At 52.6% G+C, this 18,739-nt stretch overlaps 2 protein-coding genes across 8 annotated transcripts in view; one reads left to right on the top strand and one right to left on the bottom strand.

Annotated features, from left to right (window-relative positions):
• The window catches only part of ATP6V0A1 (ATPase H+ transporting V0 subunit a1), a 30,733-nt gene extending 30,238 nt beyond the window's left edge, over nucleotides 1–495 (bottom strand). For all 7 annotated transcript variants that reach the window (XM_066567046.1, XM_066567044.1, XM_066567040.1 and 4 more), the window contains exons 1-2: nucleotides 388–495; nucleotides 57–198 (exon numbers count right to left, since the gene is read on the bottom strand). In XM_066567046.1, coding sequence (XP_066423143.1) covers nucleotides 57–173 — 117 coding nt within the window. In that variant the 5' untranslated portion in view covers nucleotides 174–198; nucleotides 388–495. The remainder of the gene's footprint in view (nucleotides 1–56; nucleotides 199–387) is intronic.
• Nucleotides 496–2,590: 2,095 nt separating this feature from the next.
• CAVIN1 (caveolae associated protein 1) lies at nucleotides 2,591–17,745 on the top strand. The gene is made up of 2 exons (XM_066567053.1): nucleotides 2,591–3,140; nucleotides 15,368–17,745. Exons 1-2 carry the CDS (start codon nucleotides 2,721–2,723, stop codon nucleotides 16,031–16,033), a joined length of 1,086 nt encoding a protein of 361 aa, XP_066423150.1. The 5' UTR covers nucleotides 2,591–2,720; the 3' UTR covers nucleotides 16,034–17,745.
• The last annotated feature ends 994 nt before the right edge of the window (nucleotides 17,746–18,739 follow it).

Here is an 18,739-nt window from a genome sequence, read left to right as displayed (position 1 = left end):
TCCCGGTCCCGATCCCGCGGGGCTCCCGGTGCCGCCACCGCCCCGGGGACACTCACGTCGCGGAACTGGACCTTGCCCAGCTCGCCCAGCTCGCTGACACAGCAGTAGGCGGCCTCGGACTGCAGGAACAGCTGCGCCAGGGTCATCTCCTCGCTGCGGAACAGCTCCCCCATGGCGGCGCCGCTCCCGCCGCGGCCTCTGCGGAGAGGAGCCGTGAGAACCGGGCCGGGCGTACGGAGCGAGGCCTTCCCGCCTCCGCCGCCGCGCCACGGCCCGGCTGCACCTGGAGCCCAGCCCGGTGTCTCCACCCCATCCAATCCCATCTCGTTCCCATCATATCCAGCCCCGTTCCGTCCCGTCCCGTCCCGTCCCATTCCCCGCCATTACCAGCCGCCGCTGCCGCTGTCGCTGTCGCTGTCGCTATCGCCGCCGCCGCCGCCGCCGCCGCCTGACCCGAGCCGGCTCCCGTCCCCGCGTCACGCGCACGTCTCCTGGAGACCGCGCGCGGCCCCGCCCCGGAGCTGATGATAGAGGCGGGCCCCGCGCGCCGCGGTGTGTGACGTCATGAGCGGCGTCGTGACGTCATGAGCGGCGTCGTGACGTCACGCTGCGAAGAACACAACTTGTTTTTTAGACTTTTAAAAGTTTAATAGCAATAAAATGGTTATAAAAATAGTAATATAATTAGAGTGATAAAAATTTGGACAATTTGGATTTAGGACAATATGAGACAATAAAAAAAAGAGTTATGGGCAGTCCGGGTACCTCTTTCTGGGCAAAATAAGCCCGAAGAAGGACCCACGTTAACAGAGGATTAACCCTTAAAAGCAACAGCCTGTTGCATATTCATACACCTCATACATGGTGCATAAATTCCATTCAAACACAGGATTCTGTCTGGGCAGTGTCAGCTTCTTCCTCTGAATCCTGACAGCGCCTTCAGAGCTGGGTGAGGCAGGAAGAAGTGAGTTTTTTCTGCTAATGGAACAATAAATTCTCTTTCTCTGGAAGATTCAGGTGTCCTGTGGGTGCTATCTCAGTGCAAGTCCTTTCTTTAGAAAAAAAAAGTATCCTACATAGCATAGTTTCTATTTTAACATTATGTAATAACCTAAAACTATATTCAACACACTACTTAAGAGATTGAATACAGCACAACTTTCTAACACAACACATATAATATTCATTTTGATATTTGCGAAAAGCCAATCATAAAATACACATTTTTCACATGTGCTGTGGGGCCACAGGGTGCAATGCTGTGATCCCAGCGCCACCAGGCCCAGGTCAGTGGGCACAGCGAGCAGTCACGGGGCAGGCACACTGCAGGGAAAGTGCTGACTGCTGTGGGCAGTGTCAATGAACAATGTCCCTCTGCATCTGTGGGATGTCGGGGTTGCCCAGCTGGATCATTTCTGGGAGGAGCCCAGTGGCAAAGGCTGAGAGCAGGCTTGGCCTGGCAGGAGTGCTGAGGGTGATTCCCCTTGCCAAAGCTGCCACCTTGCCAGTGTGCCCACAGCCTTCCCAAGTGGCAGCTCTGGCCATGGGCACTTGGCTCCCTCTGGCTGACCCAACCCCAGAACCAGAGAAGGCTCTGGCCCAGGGTCACTCCCAAGATCTGAACTTTTCCTTCTCCACATTCCTGCAGCTGGGTTATTGCAAGGCCTGGTGGCACCTTCCATGTGTCTCTCTGTTTTGAATAATTTAGGGTTTTTACCACTAAATCCACGAGTAATTTGGGCTTTGTTTACAAGCAGGGTCGTGCATTTAAAGTCTGGTGACAGGACCTGCAGAGGGCTCGAGGACTGCAGAGCTGGGAGAGCTCCTTTAGGGGGAGTGCCCAGCTGCCTCACAGGAGGGAATTATCCTTCTCTGAGTTAAATCTGTGCAGAGATTTTTAACTCAGAGAAGTTAAATCTCCACACAGATTGGAGATCTGTTGCACCCTGCATGTACCATGTGTGCCTCCTGCACATTCAGGTACATGGGAGGGGGCATTCCTAAGCTACAGACTTGTTGTATCTTAGATTCCTGTCCACTTTTCATGATGCAACTGCTGAATTCAAATTGTGGCATTTCTTTAAAATACTGAAATTCAGTCTCTCATAGTTCTGGAGAAAAAACCTCAAATGTAAGTACTAGCAAAAGGTCTGAGCTTCCAGCTGAACTTCAGCATGTGCAGTTGTTTAAACCTTAAAAAAGTTGTTTAAACCTTAAAAAAGTTGTTTAAAGCCTTCAGTGCACACAGCTGTGCCCAGATGGGGCTGCTTGCTTCCCACTCTCTTCCCAGCAGCTTCCCGAGTCGTTCACTAAAGGATTTTGTTTTTTCCTCCTGTTACTTCAGTGCCTTTAGACTGAGAGTAAAGCAGGAGCGGCTGCAGTTCCAGAGCTTTGCATTCCTGGCTGAGCTGTGCTTGTGTTTGCATGCAGAGCCCTCGTCTCCCCTCCAACTATTTTAATCATTTCAAAAGGGTGGGTCAGCAGGCATTTGGCAGCGGCTCCTTTTCTATAGCCGAGGTGGAGTCAGCCAATGACCTGCTGCAAGGCTGGAAAATTTTGCAGGGCAGTTCCACTGGCCGGCCGTGCGGGGCTGTGCCATTTGAATTTCAGCACAGCCTCTCGCTCGCTGCGCTCCCCATTCCTGGCTGCTCTCCCAGCGCGGAGTTTAGCCCAGGCTCGGGCTCAGCTTTCCCTGCTCTCTCCCCGCAGTGACAGCCACCATGGAGGACACCACCTTGCAAATCATCGAGCCACCCACCGTTTCTGAGACCTCGGAGGAGCAAGCGCCCGAGGAGCCCATCAAACCCGACCAGATCAACGGCGTGATGGTGCTGACCCTGCTGGACAAGATCATCGGGGCCGTGGATCAGATCCAGCTGACCCAAACACAGCTGGAGGAGAGGCAGCAGGAGATGGATAGCGCAGTGACCAGCATCCAGGGAGAGCTGACCAAGCTGACCAAGGCACACACCACCACCAGCAACACCGTCAACAAAATGCTGGAGAAGGTGCGCAAGGTGAGCGTCAACGTGAAAACCGTCAGGCAGAACCTGGAGAAGCAAGCCGGGCAGATCAAGAAGCTGGAGGCCAACGAAGCGGAGCTCCTGAAACGCAGGAACTTCAAAGTCATGATCTATCAGGTAAGGAAAGTGTTTCATGATGTCTTTACGTCCTGTTAGTGGGTGTTTTCTTTGCTGAGGGTCCTGTCACGCTGCATGTTCTCCCAAACTCCCCAGATTTTCTGGCAGTCCAAGCTGAGGCGCGTCCCCCGTCACCTCATTTGTGATTTAACATGTTCTGTGTGTCCTAAGACAAAGTTTGACAGAGTTGTCCCATTTAACAGGAATTTTAATGCAAGTAGGGATCAGTCGTGAGTTCCTAGCCCTAAGAACTCACTGCAATGAGCCAAGTGAAGTGTCAAAATAACCTGATTTAACTGCTTAGCTCAACAAAGAGCAATAGTGCTCTGGGATCTAGAAGGGGGTGTTGGAAATCCATCTGCCAACGTGCCTTCTACCAAGAGACACCATGTGTACGTCTACGTGGAGACCGATGATATTTCAAATTTGTGACATGCATTTGGTAACAAGTGATAGTAACCCCAGCCTCAGGGTTAATCTGTCCAGCCAGGGCAGATAGAGCTGTCAGAGAAAATCCAGCCCAGCCCCTTGAGCTTGGCAGTGCCCGGGTAGCCTTTGCTGAGGGCTTGTGCAATTCCCATCTTCCTTCTTCTGCATCCCGCAAGCCTTGAACCTCCTTGCTGTTGGGTCCCAATAACAACTTTGGTTTGCTTGATGTTCACCCCCTGCACTAAGTGCTGGAGTTTTCACTTAACATTAAACAAGGAGAGAGAGACAGGAACATGATTCTGTCAGGTTTCCTGCCTGGAGTTAGTTTTCTTCATTAGAGCAAACTCTTCTGTTGGGCCAGGGGAGAAAAGTGAGTGAAACAGTTAATGGTACAGCTGAAAGCCTCTGGGTTAATAATAGCCAGTGCTAGGAACAAATGGAGAAGCTTCGAGTGCTGATCATGGGAAGAGAGAGAAGAAAAGCAGAATAAAAGGGAGAATGGTCCTTTCTGTGGGGTTTGAGGGCGAGTGGCTCATGACAGGCTCAGGGGTCAGACACGTACCTGTGGGATTTCTTGGTTCAGAGCTTGAGCATTTGTTGTTTTATCATGACTGAAGGGCTGAAAGCCTGTTCAGATCATACAGGAAACACAACCAGTTATAGCCAGATATGTGTGTGTGGATTTATTACAAGCTCTTTGTAAATCAGTCTATCCGTGGAAAAATAAAACAGAAGCAACGACCACTGCAAAATGAGAGGAGTGGAGGGAATTGTTTAAACATAACATTCCATGTCAGTTACGGAAATAGGTAGGAAGTTGGCAAGGTTCAAGGTCCTTGGGAAGCATCCCAAACATCTCCAGGTCAGTGTTTCATGAGTAGTTTGTGTTGGTTTGCTGTGGCTTATTGATATTGAGCAAAGTTTCTTTTCTAATATGAAAAAGCTTTCTAAAAGATTGGGGCCTGGCCCTGCTGCTGTGGGCAGCCTTGGAAAGATTCCTTTGGCCAGGGGCTGTGCCAGGGGCTTGAGGAATCATGGAGGTATTAGGGGAAGAAATGATTTGGGATTTGGGAGGATTTCCCAGCACAGAATTTAGTGTGATTGGAATGTCACAGAGCACAGGTAAGGAGTTCTCCAGGGCTTGCACTATGTGAAATGGATCTGTTTGTGCCCTCGTGGACGTGCTGGCACTTCCACAGGAATGGAGCAGACCCGGCCCTGGAGGGAAATCATCCAGCTCTGGGGTCCAGCCTGGGGTTAACTGAGCAATTCACTGTGCTTCCCTAACCGTATCTGCAGTTAAAACCAAATAATTACAAAATAACTCTCTAATTCGGTGTCTCACTTCTCAGACCCCCGCCTACCAAAGTGTCTGTTGGGTATGTTACTGGTCATGTCATTAATTCTGCAGTGCTGAGCACATTATTGCTCCTCTCTGACTCAGGGAAAGCTGCTTTCCCAAGCTGGGGGTGACTCCTGTGTGTTTCCAGTTGCTGTGGCAAAAAGTCCAAAGATTTATTAGTCTTTTCTTCTGGAGAGCAAGAGATAAACTCATCCTCGGAGATGTAAAAAAAATTCCGTGATTTTTTACAGCAGCGTGGCTGTTTTTGGGTGAGAGATCCGAGCAGAGCAAGGGTCCTGCTCTAATAGGATTCAATATTGCACAGTTCTGCAGTTGGATGAAATAAAAGAGGTACAGATAAATGAGCTCTTTGCTGGTTCTTGATGTTTGATTATTCTCTCAGCATTGAGTCCTGAGGTTTCAGCCATTGTGGAGGGATTATTTCAGGAGCGCAAATAAGAACTTTTGCACCCCGGAGGGAAGTCAGACTGCCTGTGAGAATTGTGTTGTGCTCGCTGTAGATTAGGAGGAGATGAAAACCAAATTTTTATCAGGGAAAGCCTGACCTGTGGCATGATCCTGAGCACATCTGCTGGGGTGGTTTCAAAATTTGGGGGAGAAAGTGCAGGGCTGGATATCACTCCCATGTCCCGGCTGAGGGGAGGTATTGAGCAGAACATTTACAGGCATCACTCTCAGTCCTGTCCACGCTTGTGTTTTCTCACTTGTTTTTCTCTTTGAGCTGATTTTGCCTGGAGCTGGTTTGATTTCTCTGAATTAAGAGTTTTTTGTATAGACTTAATGTAGGGAATTAAAGAAATTCTTTAGAATAATACTCAAAAATATCCATACCCCTCCAAATTGCCCCATCTTTCTCTTTTGAAAACTTGCTGAGCCAAAGCAGAGGTGAGAGCTTTGACAGGCCAGTGTGTACAGACATTCAGTGCAGAATTTACCTTCCTAAAAAGTCTGATGTCAGTGAGTGCCTGCACTGCTCAGCAGCCTCAGAGCAGAGCTCAGAGCTTCCTTTGTGCCTCTGTCCCGGGCTCCTGTCTTTCAGAGAAATCAGGACACCAAAAAATTCCGTGAGAGTGGTTGCTAATAAAAACAAACTAAAGTGACTTCGTCCCAAATCTCCTGGTTTTAGGATCCTCAACATGGGGCTGGTTACTGCAGTTCATGGTTAAATAATGGATGTCCTGTGCAAGCAGCTACTGCTCTGAAACCAGACTTTGTGAGAGCTGGAGAGCAGCACGTGGCAGTTTATGTAAGCTTGGCATTTTCCTCCAAACTGTTTTTTTGACAATTAAACTTATTCCTGCAAATGCCAGAGGCTGATTTTGTTACAGCTGGACAAACCCCCGCAGCACTCGGCACGCACAAGGAGTATTGAATTTCTAAATTGTGCTGGTCCTTTATTTTGAGGCTGGTGTGGGCTGAGCTCTGGGGATGTGCAGTGTTTTTGTTGGGAAGAGCAGCTTTGTCTGAGGGGTGTGAGTGTGTGCTCCCCACGCTGTCCTATCAGGATGCTCCCTTGGGGCTCATCTGCCCTTCATGGGGTTTTCAGGGAAACTCTGTGAGTTTCTGTGGGAAGGGCTGTGCTGTTGGGAGAGCAGGGTGGGACCTGGATCCCAGCCATGCAGTGTTGGGTGGGTAGGGCTGGGCAGGGAAATATAAATAGCCCAGCTTGGCTTTGTGCTGGCGTGGGCCTTATACGGATGGGAGACTGTGCATGGAGAGGAGGAGGGGGAGATTTCAAACCCACTCATTAATGTGACAGATTCAGACCTGAGCTGCCTCAGTTTTGGGTCTGTGCTCCTCAAAAGAATGTGGAAAAAGACACGAGCTCAGGGAGCTGAGGAGCAGCACAGGGCAGGGACCCCAGGGCATACAAACCCACTGCCCCCGGGCTACAGCCTTTCTCCACTGCCCAAACAGAATGGCAGCTGCCCTGAGCTATGGTTTTGTTTCAAATTAATCATTCAGAAACTCATTCATGATGAGTTTAATGGCAGTGGAGCATTGACAAGAGCCAGGAAGATCCACAGCCCTGAGGGACAGCCTGGCTGGGTGAAGTGCCTGCAGTTCAGTGCTGCCTGCCCAGCTCCAGCATTAAAATTAAATAGGAATTTCCAAAGCAATTTGGGGGAACAGCACTGGGATAGGAACAGCACCACGTACCCAGGTGCTTTTCCTGCAAAACCAGCTGGCTTCACGTGGCTGAGAGCTCTCTGTGCTGGAACATCCATCCCTCTTCCCACTGGGAAGGGATTTGCATTGCAGCAGCCACTGTATTCATTTTCTGATAATACTTTAAAATAAAAAGCAGGTTTCACTATCACTGCAAATCCAGCCAAAAGCAGCTCCTGTCAGTGCTGCCTCCATTGCAGCACATGAACATCCTGATGTACAAAAATCTTGCATATTCTCTGCATATTATGGAACTGTAAGAGTTTCAAGATAATAATTCAGAGGATACTGAGCCTTAAAAAAAGTCAGGATGTTAATAGCTCTGACTCTTAGGACTTCTTTTAGTGCAGATTACCAGTCTACCAGCATACAGCTCTGGAGCATGGATTTCTCTGTTGCAATCTAGTATCAACTGCATTAATATTTCATTGCTCAGCTATTATTTATAAGCAGTTGGTGCCAGAACTGTTTGCTTTGCTAAAATCCTTTCACCATTATAGTTCCAGGCTGAGCTGTGCAGTCACAAATTGTCCCAGAGCAAAGGGCCAGAGGCTGCCCAGCCATTGGGATAGGGTTAGATTGGATGAGTAGTGATCATGAGAACAAACCCAAGGTAATAGCCCTCCTTATCACCAATTCCTCCCTCAGGCCTCTCATGTGCACAACCCAGAAGGCACAGCAATGACTTATAAACTATTCAGCAACAGGCTTAGCCCTCTTTTGTCCCATTTGGGATTGTCCTCTTGATTCTGCAAGATCTCCTACAACTTACAGAGCACCTGAAGAATTGTGGGTCCACTGTCCAGCTGTGAGATAGACAAAGAGCAGAAACAAAATGTGCAGTATCAGTAAAGGAAAATCAAATATTTAGAATAAAAAGTCTCAGGATGTTTAGTCTTCAGCTTTATGTGAGGATGCAAATGTCAGTGTCTGCAAAGGATCTGTAATACAAACCCCATCTTTGCTGCTTTGCTGCTCAGGAGCAGCTCCGGAGTCATCAATCAGCTCAGGCAGATCTGAGAGCAAAGCCAGTGGTACAAACAGACTGATAATGGCATCAAAACTTCTTAATACTGTCAGTGGGGAAAAAAGCTCCTTTTCACTCTCAATCTATTTATTTCTCTGTTTCCTACAGCTCTCCCTCTCTTCTGACTCACTGAAGGCAAAAGCATTTTTCCAAGCACAGCCTCCTCCTCTCCCCAGCCTCCCTCCCTTCCTTTGCACCAGCTCTGGTGCCTGTCCCAAGTGGCTGTTTCTCACAGCTCATGAGGCAGATCCAGCTTTTCAGACACAGCTTCCAGAACACAGGGTAACTGGATGTGCCTGATATGATAGAAAGAAGTGCCAGGCAGATTGCACAACAGCCAGAATTACAGAGGCTAGGAGGACTCTGCTAGGCAGGGAGATGCTACTAGAGATTGAATTATTTATCCCTCTAACATTTACCTAATCCCAACCTGATTTGCTTTCTCCCCTCATATTTTAGATCTTTTTATCTCAGCAGTATTCCTCGGTGACTTCTTACAGCAGGACTCAAAATCTCATCTATAAGGCCTGAGGCTTCTCTTTTCATGAACCTCTTGGCACTATTGGACACAAACTTTGTCCAACCCTTGGAAGCCAAGAGTCAAGGCCATGCCTGACTTTGCTGTGTCACTGGGTGCAGAGATCTGGGAGCTGCTGGGAATTATCTGGCGCTGCTTTAGGGTAAGGTCAGTACGTGACAAAAGCAGCGGATAGAGTTCTGGAGCTGCAGCCGCCTGCTTCAATCTCTGCAGCCTCTGCACTTCAGTCAATAAACACAGGGCTTTCAAATCACCACTGTGGTGGTGTTTGCAGGGGTCCCAGGATGAGGGAAGAGATGAGAATCTTGACTCCGTGTTTCAGAAGGATGATTTATTATTTTATGGTAGATATTATATTAAAAGAAAATGATATATTATAGATATACTAAAAGAATAGAAGAAAGGATTTCATCAGAAGGCTTGAAAGGAAAAGAATGGAATGATGATAAAATCTTGTGACTGACCAGAGAGTCTGAGACAGCTGGACTGTGATTGGCCATTAATTAAAAACAACCACATGAGACCAATCAAAGATGCACCTGTTGCATTCCACAGCAGAAGATAATTATTGTTTACATTTAATTTCTGTGGCTTCTCAGCTTCTCAGGAGAAAAAATCCTAACAAAAGGATTTTTCATAAAATATGTCCATGACACACCACCCCTTTTTTTCATGATCTTACATTTACAAACAAACTCTGAGTTCAGCTACACCACAGCAAAGGGAGACATGTCCCCAACAGGTGACACTGAAGCCCTGTGATTGTGAGCAGAGTCTGGCCCTGTGGCAGTGCCTGAACCCACAGAAGGGATCCTGTGTCTCCTGGGACCTTCTGAATCAGAGACAGGCACTCTTCCATCTCACAGATCTTTGCTGACTCTCTTTTCTGTCAAATTCTGCTTCCTGGCTTCTCCCTTGACTAAAACAGACCCCTGTGCCTTTTTCTCTCTGCCTGTTCTCGTGCTAACCCGGATCACTGTTGTTCTCAATCAGATTCCTGGAAGGAACAGGTAAGTGTTTCCACTGTGCTTCCTTTCCCTGGCCATTGAAATGCAGTTTTCCTCATCTTAGCCCGAGAAGATGCCACGGGTATGCCTTGAGTCTTCGCCAGGGACTGCCCTCTGAGCCCAGCCCGTGGAGACAGGCCCAGGGCAGCAGAAGACACAGGAGGAGGCAGCAGTTTAGGGCCTCATCAGCGGCACCCCCTGAAGATCACTCTGAACCTCTTCTGAAGCTCTGGGAGCTGCTGATTCTGAGCCTTTGCTTCTCTCCTGCTTGAGGCTGCCTCGGGCTCTCAGACCTCCAAGGCTGATCCTGCTCTGACTAATGTGCTTGCTGCATGAGCGTGGGTGTGAGGAGCTGGGATTTTCCCTCAGGAGGAGCTGCTGTGTGGCTTGCATGAAAAAGGGCAAGTGGCCAAGGGCAGCTGGCTCTGCTGTGACTGGGCAAATCCCACCTGTTCTTTGAGCTGCCATTTCTCCCTGTGAAATGCAGCCCTGGAACCTCCTCAGGCTTCTTGTGAGCATTAGTTTGTGATTGTGGTATGGTTTGAAGTTGTTGTTTTAAACAGGTAAAACAGGCAGAGAGCACAAACTGTGACATAAACTTCCAATGTTTTGGGCAGCCCCTGCAGCATCTCCCATTTCTGTCTGGCCACAGTCCCTGGGGCTGCTTGCTCAGAGTCAGGTCCTGCACACACTGGAGTGGTGACTTTAGCTGTTGTTCATGTAACATTTAGTCCACAGAGGCCACTGTTGCCTTCCTGTCATTGTGCAGCTGCTGGCTAAAACACCTCAAGCTCCAGCTGCCCTTTGGGGGTCACCCAGCAGCGTTTGCAGCACTGTCCAGTGGGAATGGCCACAGGAATATTCCAAGAGCCAGGTGAGAGTGAACCAAGTCTGGGAATTTTGGTCTCTGCTCAAAGCTGCCAGGGAAAACTTCTCCTTTTCAAGGAGAATGTCAGATCTAAGAAAAGACTCTTTTATTTTTTGTGATCTAGCAAACTAGCAATTTCAGTCTCCACAGAAAAGGTCTGTTCCACCAAGGCACTGGAGAGGAAAGCACAGCCCCCTCTGTGCAGGATATCTGGACGCTGCTGAGCCCTGCTATGTTCAGGGTGCCTCTCATGCATGCTGTTGTTACTCAGGAATAGCTGAATCCTCCTTCCCATGACACTGCTGGAAGGTCAGCACAAAGCAGTGTCCTCTGAGGCCTGGCACAGCAGAGCAGTTATCATGGAAACGGGAGCAGAACTTGTTCTCTGGCACAGTCTGACCTGACCTGGAGGGCTGCTTGCTGCCCAAGCTCCTCCTAATCCTCCCCCAGGCTCCCCAAGGCCAGGGCCAGGCCGTGCTGCCCGGGGTGGGTGCAGGAGGGGCTCCAGCTCACAAAGTGTTGAGATCAGCCTGATTTGGTCATAGCGGAGCCCAGGAATGTGAGCTGGTCGTTTTCTGCATGTTACTGCTGCAAACATCAACCAAACTCTCCGCGCTGTTGCAGTTGTGTAAAAATAACGGGAGTGAAATGAATTGCAGATGTGATTTGCATGTGCATGTGAGGACCTTCCATTAAACCTTCCAACTGGAGAGCAGAGCGGCTGGGAGTGCTGGGACTCAGTTCCTTACACACTGACTGGGAATGCAGCTCAGCTCTGCGTCTCCTTGGCCTTCTTATACAGCCAGGGGAAGTGTTTACGTATGTTGTAGCAACCAGGCTGGTGTCCATGGCCGTGGGCCGCGGGTGACTCACTGCCAGGGAACTCGAAAACAATGTCAGATAAAAGCCCACTCAGGGGAGAGACTGCTGAGGATCCGACAGCTCGGGGTTGTTTGAAGTAGGAGGACACAGAGCAGCTGGCAGCCAGCTGCCCCTGGGGCTGGCTGTGGGGCCCCTCTGGGTGCCCACAGAGTCCACAGATGGACAGGCCCAGTGCCAGGGAGCTTCCCAAAGCACAGCTCATCCCGGGAGCTGCAGGGATAATCAGGCTCCATGTCCCTGTCCTGCTGCTGGGTGCAGCTCTGCACTGTACACGGAGTTTGCTGCTGCTGGTAACAAAATCTTCTGAAAAATGTTGTTTACTCGCTGTCCTTGTGCCAGTTGGATGCAAGCAGAGAGGACAGAACTGGTTTGCCTCTGCTGATTGGGAGCCAGGTTTTGAACACCCCAACAGGCAGGGATGCCAAGACCCAGGATTTTGGACTCGCCCACTTCAGGATCAGTGTTTTCTGAGTAAAAATAGAATGCCTGGTGTTAAAAATGTGGCTCAACTGGATGAGTCATGAGTAAAATGAAGTGCAGAGAGCATAGTGCCTTGCTTGGACAGAGCAGGGATTTGTGCAGCAGCCAGCCATGGGCCTGGGATGGCTCTTGATTGTTTCAGTCACGTCCCATTATCCTGCACGCCTGTGTCTGCAGGCATGTCCTGCCCACACCAGGCAGTTCCCCTTCCCCACTGGAGAAACCTCCTGGGCAGGGAGGAGGAGACTCTTGGTGGCTCTTGGGCAGTGCCTGGGTGCAGGGGGTGGGTACATGCAAGGGATGCTCAGCAGAACGGGCTGGTCCCCATCAAGGTGTGCCAGAGCTGTGGATGTTCTCACACCAGCTGTGCTGTGCCTGAACCCACAGGAATGCTCCCTGAATGCAGGGGAGCTTGGACTCTGGGGACTGTCCCTTAGCACACTGCTGAAAATCCTCCAGTGGTCCCCAGCTGGTCATCTACTGGTCAGACCAGCAATCAGTGAGGAAGAGGTGGGCTGAGGGTGGGAAATGCAGGAATTATGCCTAGGGGAGAGAGAGAAACCAGGAGCAGGACATGAAGGGTTTCCCAAACACAGCTGGAGAAAAGCTCTTGGAAACAATCCCAAGGGGGGAGGCTGGGATCCCCACGTATGAGAAGGGCTGTGCTCCCTCTGTGCCTCTGGGTCTGATCCATGAGAGCCTCCTGACAGAGCTGTGAGCACTGCCAGGCTGGGCTGGGCTGTGGGGACGGAGCAGGGCTGGCAGAGTGGGAGAAGGGAGAGTGCTCTGTGGGATCACAGAGCTGGGCAGCTGCTGCTCTGCAGGTGAAGTGCAGGGTTTGGGAGGGCTGCAGGCACCCCAAGAGGGGTTGTTGCTCCCACTGTGCCATGTACCCAAAACTGCTGCTGGCCATGTCTTGGTGGCTGTGAGGGAAAAGCTGCAGGACGCTGCTGAGGCTGGATGGGAGCATTGCTGGCCCAGCCCATCCCATCACATCAGAAAATTCAGTCAAGAGCTGGATATACTGGTGTAGCACAAGGAAAGGTGAGGAAAGGTTGTTGTTTATGTGACAGACGTGGAGGTTTGAGGTGGTGTTTCTTGCTGCAAACACATATTCTGGAGCTCACAAGGGGCTGATAGGATCAGGGTTTGCAGGATATGGCCCATTTCCAGGGACAGCTGTGCCAGGCAAGAGGGGGATGCCTTTGTTCTGGCTCATTGTGTTGCCTCAGAGGGAAGGAAGTGGCTGGAGTTCCTGATGTTCTGCTGGCTGGGCAGGGTCCCTGGAATTTTCTGGGATTGCTCTGGCAGGTGTTGTTGTGGAGAACAGGATCCCTGCCTTCCCCCTGATGTGGGTTTGCCCTGGACTGACCTGGCCCTCTGGAGAGTGTGTGTATTGTTTTCTGCTGAAGTGGCTCATCAAATGAAGAAAACACATGTTGGCCACTTCACCTTAATCCCCACAAAGTGTATGAGACCTGACCTGTGATCTGGAGGGTGAAGAGCTTCACCCAGCACAGTTGTCTGCTCTGAAGAAAACCCAGAATGAAAGCTCTGTGCTTTCACCACAGACACTGCAGCCTGTGCCACCCCCACTGAGCCCAGTGCTCCACGGAGCTGGCTTTCCACTGCTCACAAAAGTTTCTCCAGATGCCCTTGTGCTTCCAGAACTTCATCTGGCCCAAGGACCAGTACCTGTGCTTAGGGAAAAAATGAGAAAGCAGCTGAGAGCATCTGGATTTCACGCAGGTGAAGCTGTGCTGGAGTCACATATTTGATGAGTTGTGTCACTTCTCCAGGGGTGGAAGGGAAGGCAGGGCTGGGGACAGCACAGAGGACTGGGGACAGCACCCATGCCTGCAGAGAGGGCATCTCCAGGAGCTCAGGCCAGAGGCACAGAATGGCAGTGACCTTGGTGAGGCAGGGCAGTGGTGTGGGGTGGGACAGTGCTCAGGGCGAGGGTGTGCACACACCCTGTCCCTTCCGGCTCTGAGCAGGGACCGGGATGTTCTGTCCCACAACAGCACCAGGAACACCCCTCCTCATGCCTGGGGGAACGGCCACCCCCCTGTCCTGGCTCTTGGCACCCGTGCAGCTCCTTTGTGCAGCTGCTGTGACACGCAGAGCATGGGAGGTGCCACAGCAGAGTCACCCTGGCCACGTCCCCAAGCCAGGGGCAGGCAAATCACTGCTGGTGTTCCAGCGTTTGCCACGCACTTCAAGCACTTGGGGTACACCAGGGGCTGCCCCTTGATTTCCAGTGCAGGGCTGGAATGCCATCCTTGCTCTGCTCTGCTGCTGCCTGCCCAGGGCTCAGAATGGCACCCGGCTGTCCTGCTGCCCAGGCTCTCCTCCAAACCTCAGCCCAGCAGCTCCACATGCTGAGTGCCCGTTCCACACATTGCCCTTTGGCTGCTGCTGGATTCCTGACAGGCTGGTCCTGGCAGCTCCCACCTCTCCCACCCAGCTCTGTAGATTAGAACTGCTTGGGCAATAAATTTCCGAGCGTGAGCTGCAGCCCTGCAGCTGTGAGGCTCTGTACAGTGATGGGCTATTTCCAGCCTGTCCTGGGAACAGAGAGGTGAATCACTGCAGCAGGGACGCATGCTATGTGCTGCTCAGATGAAAACCAATCCCACTCCAGATCTGTGCCCCTCTCCCAGGCACATGCTTGTCCTCTGCCACTGGGATCAGGAACTTGGCTGGCTCAGGCTCATGGAGAAGCTGAATGAATCCAAGTAGAGCTGTGTCTCCTTGCAGACCAGGCTGTGTGAGTTGGGACCACTGTCTCCACTATCTCCAGATATGGACTTGGGCAAATTCTCTAACTTATTCCCCAGTGGAGAAATAGGAAAAACAGGGCAGCCTGCTGCATCCCAAGAGATTCCCAGCCCCACATCTGGATCCTGAGGCCTTGGGAAAGTCTGAGTGCAGCCTGGGGACGGCCAGGACAGAGTGTGCATGCTGGTGCTGTGGCCAGACTGTCAGCTCTGGCTGTGCCTCTGCAGCCCTGTGCTGTGCCTGGGGTCACAGCTGGACCTGGCCAGGCTGGAATCCTGAAGACCACAGTCCTGGTGGTCCACATGTCCCTGGAGTGAGGAGCTGCGGGCCAGGTCCAGGATAAAGATGAAACTGGAGGGCACAAGACTGTGACACAGACAGAGGAAAAAGGAAAAGGCTCCAGTTTCAGTGCTGGGCTGCCTTTCCCATACTTCTGGCATCACAGATGAGTTTGGAGCCAGCCTAGGGTGAGCAGAGCTGGTGCCTGAGTCCTGGTACGGGAGAGTCCTAAGCGGATCCTCCTCACCATGACTTTATCAGCTGCAGTGAGGGAGGATGAGGCCAGGCCTGAGGTACCTGGGTGTGTTTAGCTGGGTGGAGGCCAATGTGTGGGAGGGAGGACGGGCTGGCTCCAGGGTTGCCGGTGTCTGTGTGTCTCACTGGCTCCGCTCTGTGTCTTGCAGGATGAAGTGAAGCTCCCATCTAAACTGAGCATCAGCAAGTCCCTAAAGGAAGGTGAAAAGCTGGAGAAGGAAGGTGAGGGTGAGGAGGTCCCTGTGGGTGAGGACCATGCGGAGGAGGACCATGTCCAGCTCTCCTCGGATGAGGAGGTGGAGATTGAGGAGATTATCGAAGAGTCACGGGCAGAACGCATCAAAAGGAGCGGCATGAAAAGGGTGGATGACTTTAAGAAGGCATTCTCAAAGGAGAAGATGGAAAAGACTAAGCTAAAGACCAAGGAAAACCTGGAGAAGACCCGCCACAACTTGGAGAAGACCCGCCACAACCTGGAGAAGAGGATGAACAAACTGGGCACTAAAATTGTGACTAACGAAAGGAGAGAGAAGATGAAGAGCTCTCGGGACAAACTGAGGAAGTCTTTCACCCCTGACCACACCATCTATGCCAGATCCAAGACAGCCGTCTACAAAGTGCCACCCTTCACTTTCCATGTCAAGAAAATCAGAGAGGGTGAGGTGGAGGTGAAAGCCACAGAGCTGGTGGAGGTTGGTGGAGAGGAAGGAGAAAATTCAGACCTGATGCGTGGGGAGAGCCCTGACATGCACACCCTGCTGGAGATCACAGAGGAGACTGACGCGGTACTGGTGGACAAGAGTGACAGCGAGTAGGACAGGCTGCAGAGCACAAGGGTTGTGGATGACAGCTGAACACAAAATCACTCACATTTCGAGCTCTCCCTGCCCTGGAGCCCCAGGGAAGTGTACACAATGCATCCTTCTTACCCTGCAGAGCCGATGCCGATCCCCTGCCTGCTTTGTACAAGGTATATTTTATATTTTAGTTTTAGCACATAAACATTAGGAACACGGAACTGTTTTTCTTACACTACTAAATCACCCTCGGAGACCATTCCTGCTGCAGCCTTCTTGCCCTACACCTGAAGATGTGCTTTGAGTGACAGGGCCCTGACCCAGCTGGAGAGTGCTAATCCCAAGAAGCTGTACAGCTGAAAGTTCAAGAGTCCTCCATAAGAAAAACCTGGTGTCAAGAAAGCTTCCTGCAATAGCCCACCAGCCCACACCACCTGGCCCCCTATGCCAGGCTCTGCAGCCACTCCACAGGCAAGAAGACTCCCAGCACCCAACCCGGCTGCTCCTTCGGGGGACCAGAGGAACTGGGATGCAGCCGGTGCACGGGAGGGAAGAGCTGAGGAAATCCTCTTGTTGGGCAGCACATGGCAAAGCTGAGCTGGCCTGGGGCCGGTGGGGCTGCTCCTCTGCCCTCCCAAGGACTCGGTGACCTTTGCACGAAGCCACCCTGCAGCTGGGGTGTCACAGAGCTGGGGCTCACGGCTCCTCCCCGCTGTGCCCCGGGGCTGTGGCAGGAACAGAGCAAGCTGCAGGCTTCTCACATGGGTCAGGGATCTGCCAGAGATCCAGGAGGAGTCCCAGGGCAGGGAGCAGCATGGAGGTGGGGTGCTGGGTCTGCTCCCTCCACACCCACAGAGGTGGTGGCAGCAGGCAGTGGGGCCCACACTTGCTGCCCTGGGAGAGGGGGACACCCAGGCAGCAATGCTGGAGCAGCCACCATGGCTAGGGACTTGTTTCCAGAGGGATATGGGATGCACTGCTGCCATGTGAGCCTCTAGACCATCAGAAAGAGGCCTTGACACCTGCCCAGCACAGGACCTTGAGCATTTCTGAGCGTCTGCTTTCTGCAGGGGTCCTGGCACAGCTCAGGCTCATGCCCATGCCCATGCCCACGTCCTGTGCTTTCCTCCCTGTGTCCTGCTTTCTGCAGCTTCACTCCATGCCCTGAGTGAGGCAGCAGGAAGGCAGCACACGGTGCCTTGGGGGCTCTGCCTGGCTCAGCCCAGCTTGCCTCTTACATACTCAGCCCTGCTGCAAGCCCCAGCCTTGCATTCCCCATCCTGCTCCCCCAGCACGAGGCTGCTGCTGCTGCTCACATAACCCAATATATAAACTTGCTTTACCTTTAAAGAATTATTTTCCTTCAAACAGTGCTGTCCCAGCCTCGGGGTCCTGCCACAGCTTCCCTCCCCACAGGAGGTGGGAGCGGTCGGTTCCGTGTGCCAGCTGCAGGCAGCCCTGAGACACCGGCGGCCCCGAGGCTCCTGGTGTGGGGAGGCACCGGGCACTGGCTCTTGGCTGCTGGTGCTTCCCAGCCCCGTGTGAGCCCACAGCTCACCTGCCCTCACAGAATCTCCTGCGGGCCCACAGGCCGTTTTTTCACGCGGGTTTTCTCTGAGCTGCAGGGCCGGGACAGCAGGGCCAGGGCGGCAGAGGCCCCTGGGTGATCCTCACCTGTCCCTGGCTGTGCCCAGGCAGCAGCGCAGCAATAAAGTCTCTTTTGTAAACCACCAGTGTGAGGCCTGTCCGTGGCACCGGGCGCTGGGGAGGGGCTGATCCCCACAGCACTGCTGTGGGGGCTGACATGCTGAGCCCCACAGGGATCCATCCCCACAGCCCTACGGGGATGATCTCCATAGTCCTATAGGATCCATGTCCACAGTCCTATAGGATCGATCCCCTCAGCCCCACAGGGACCGATCCCCACAGTTCTATAGGATCGATCCCCACAGTCCTATAGGATCGATCCCCTCAGCCCCACAGGGACCGATCCCCACAGTTCTATAGGATCGATCCCCACAGTCCTATAGGATCGATCCCCTCAGCCCCACCGGGACCGATCCCCACAGTTCTATAGGATCGATCCCCACAGTCCTATAGGATCAATCCCCACAGCCCCACAGGGGTCGATCTCCACAGTTCTATAGGATCGATCCCCACAGTCCTATAGGATCGATCCCCTCAGCCCCACCGGGACCGATCCCCACAGTTCTATAGGATCGATCCCCTCAGCCCCACTGGGATCGATCTCCACAGCCCCAGAGGGATCGATCCCCCCAGTCCTATAGGATCGATCCCCACAGCCCCACGGTGATGCTCCCCACAGCCCTATGGTATCGATCCCCTCAGCCCCACAGGGATTGATACCCATAGCCCCACAGGGACCGATCCCCACAGTCCTATGGGATTGATGCCCTCAGCCCCACAGGGCCGATCCCCCCAGCCCCACGCGGGGGCGCTGCTACCAGCACGGCGCACGGGCCCGCCCGGCGCGACGCGGCCCCTTTAAGAGGCTGCGGCGGCGGCGGCGACCGCGTGACGTCACGGCGCTGCCCGGAACTCAGCTGGGTTTCCCGCACGGCTGTTCCCGGCAGCCACCCCCCCCCGGCCCCCTGCACCGCCTCTGCCTAGCGAAGCCCTGCGGCGGGAGGCGGTGCCATCCGGGAATAGCCAGGGGGGCAGCCCCCTCTCCGCGCGCCGTGACGCACCACGCAACGACCGCGC

The sequence above is a fragment of the Molothrus aeneus genome, chromosome 28, assembly GCF_037042795.1.
Source record: "Molothrus aeneus isolate 106 chromosome 28, BPBGC_Maene_1.0, whole genome shotgun sequence".
Taxonomy (NCBI): domain Eukaryota; kingdom Metazoa; phylum Chordata; class Aves; order Passeriformes; family Icteridae; genus Molothrus; species Molothrus aeneus.
Note: the sequence above shows the minus strand (reverse complement) of the source record. Positions and strands in the feature narration are given on the sequence as shown.

Bases quoted from the DNA above. Each gene is read 5' to 3' on its own strand.
- CAVIN1 (XM_066567053.1), top strand. From the start codon at position 2,721: ATGGAGGACACCACCTTGCAAATCATCGAGCCACCCACCGTTTCTGAG. The intron at 3,141-15,367 runs GTAAGGAAAGTG...TGTGTCTTGCAG, and splicing joins TCAAAGTCATGATCTATCAG to GATGAAGTGAAGCTCCCATC.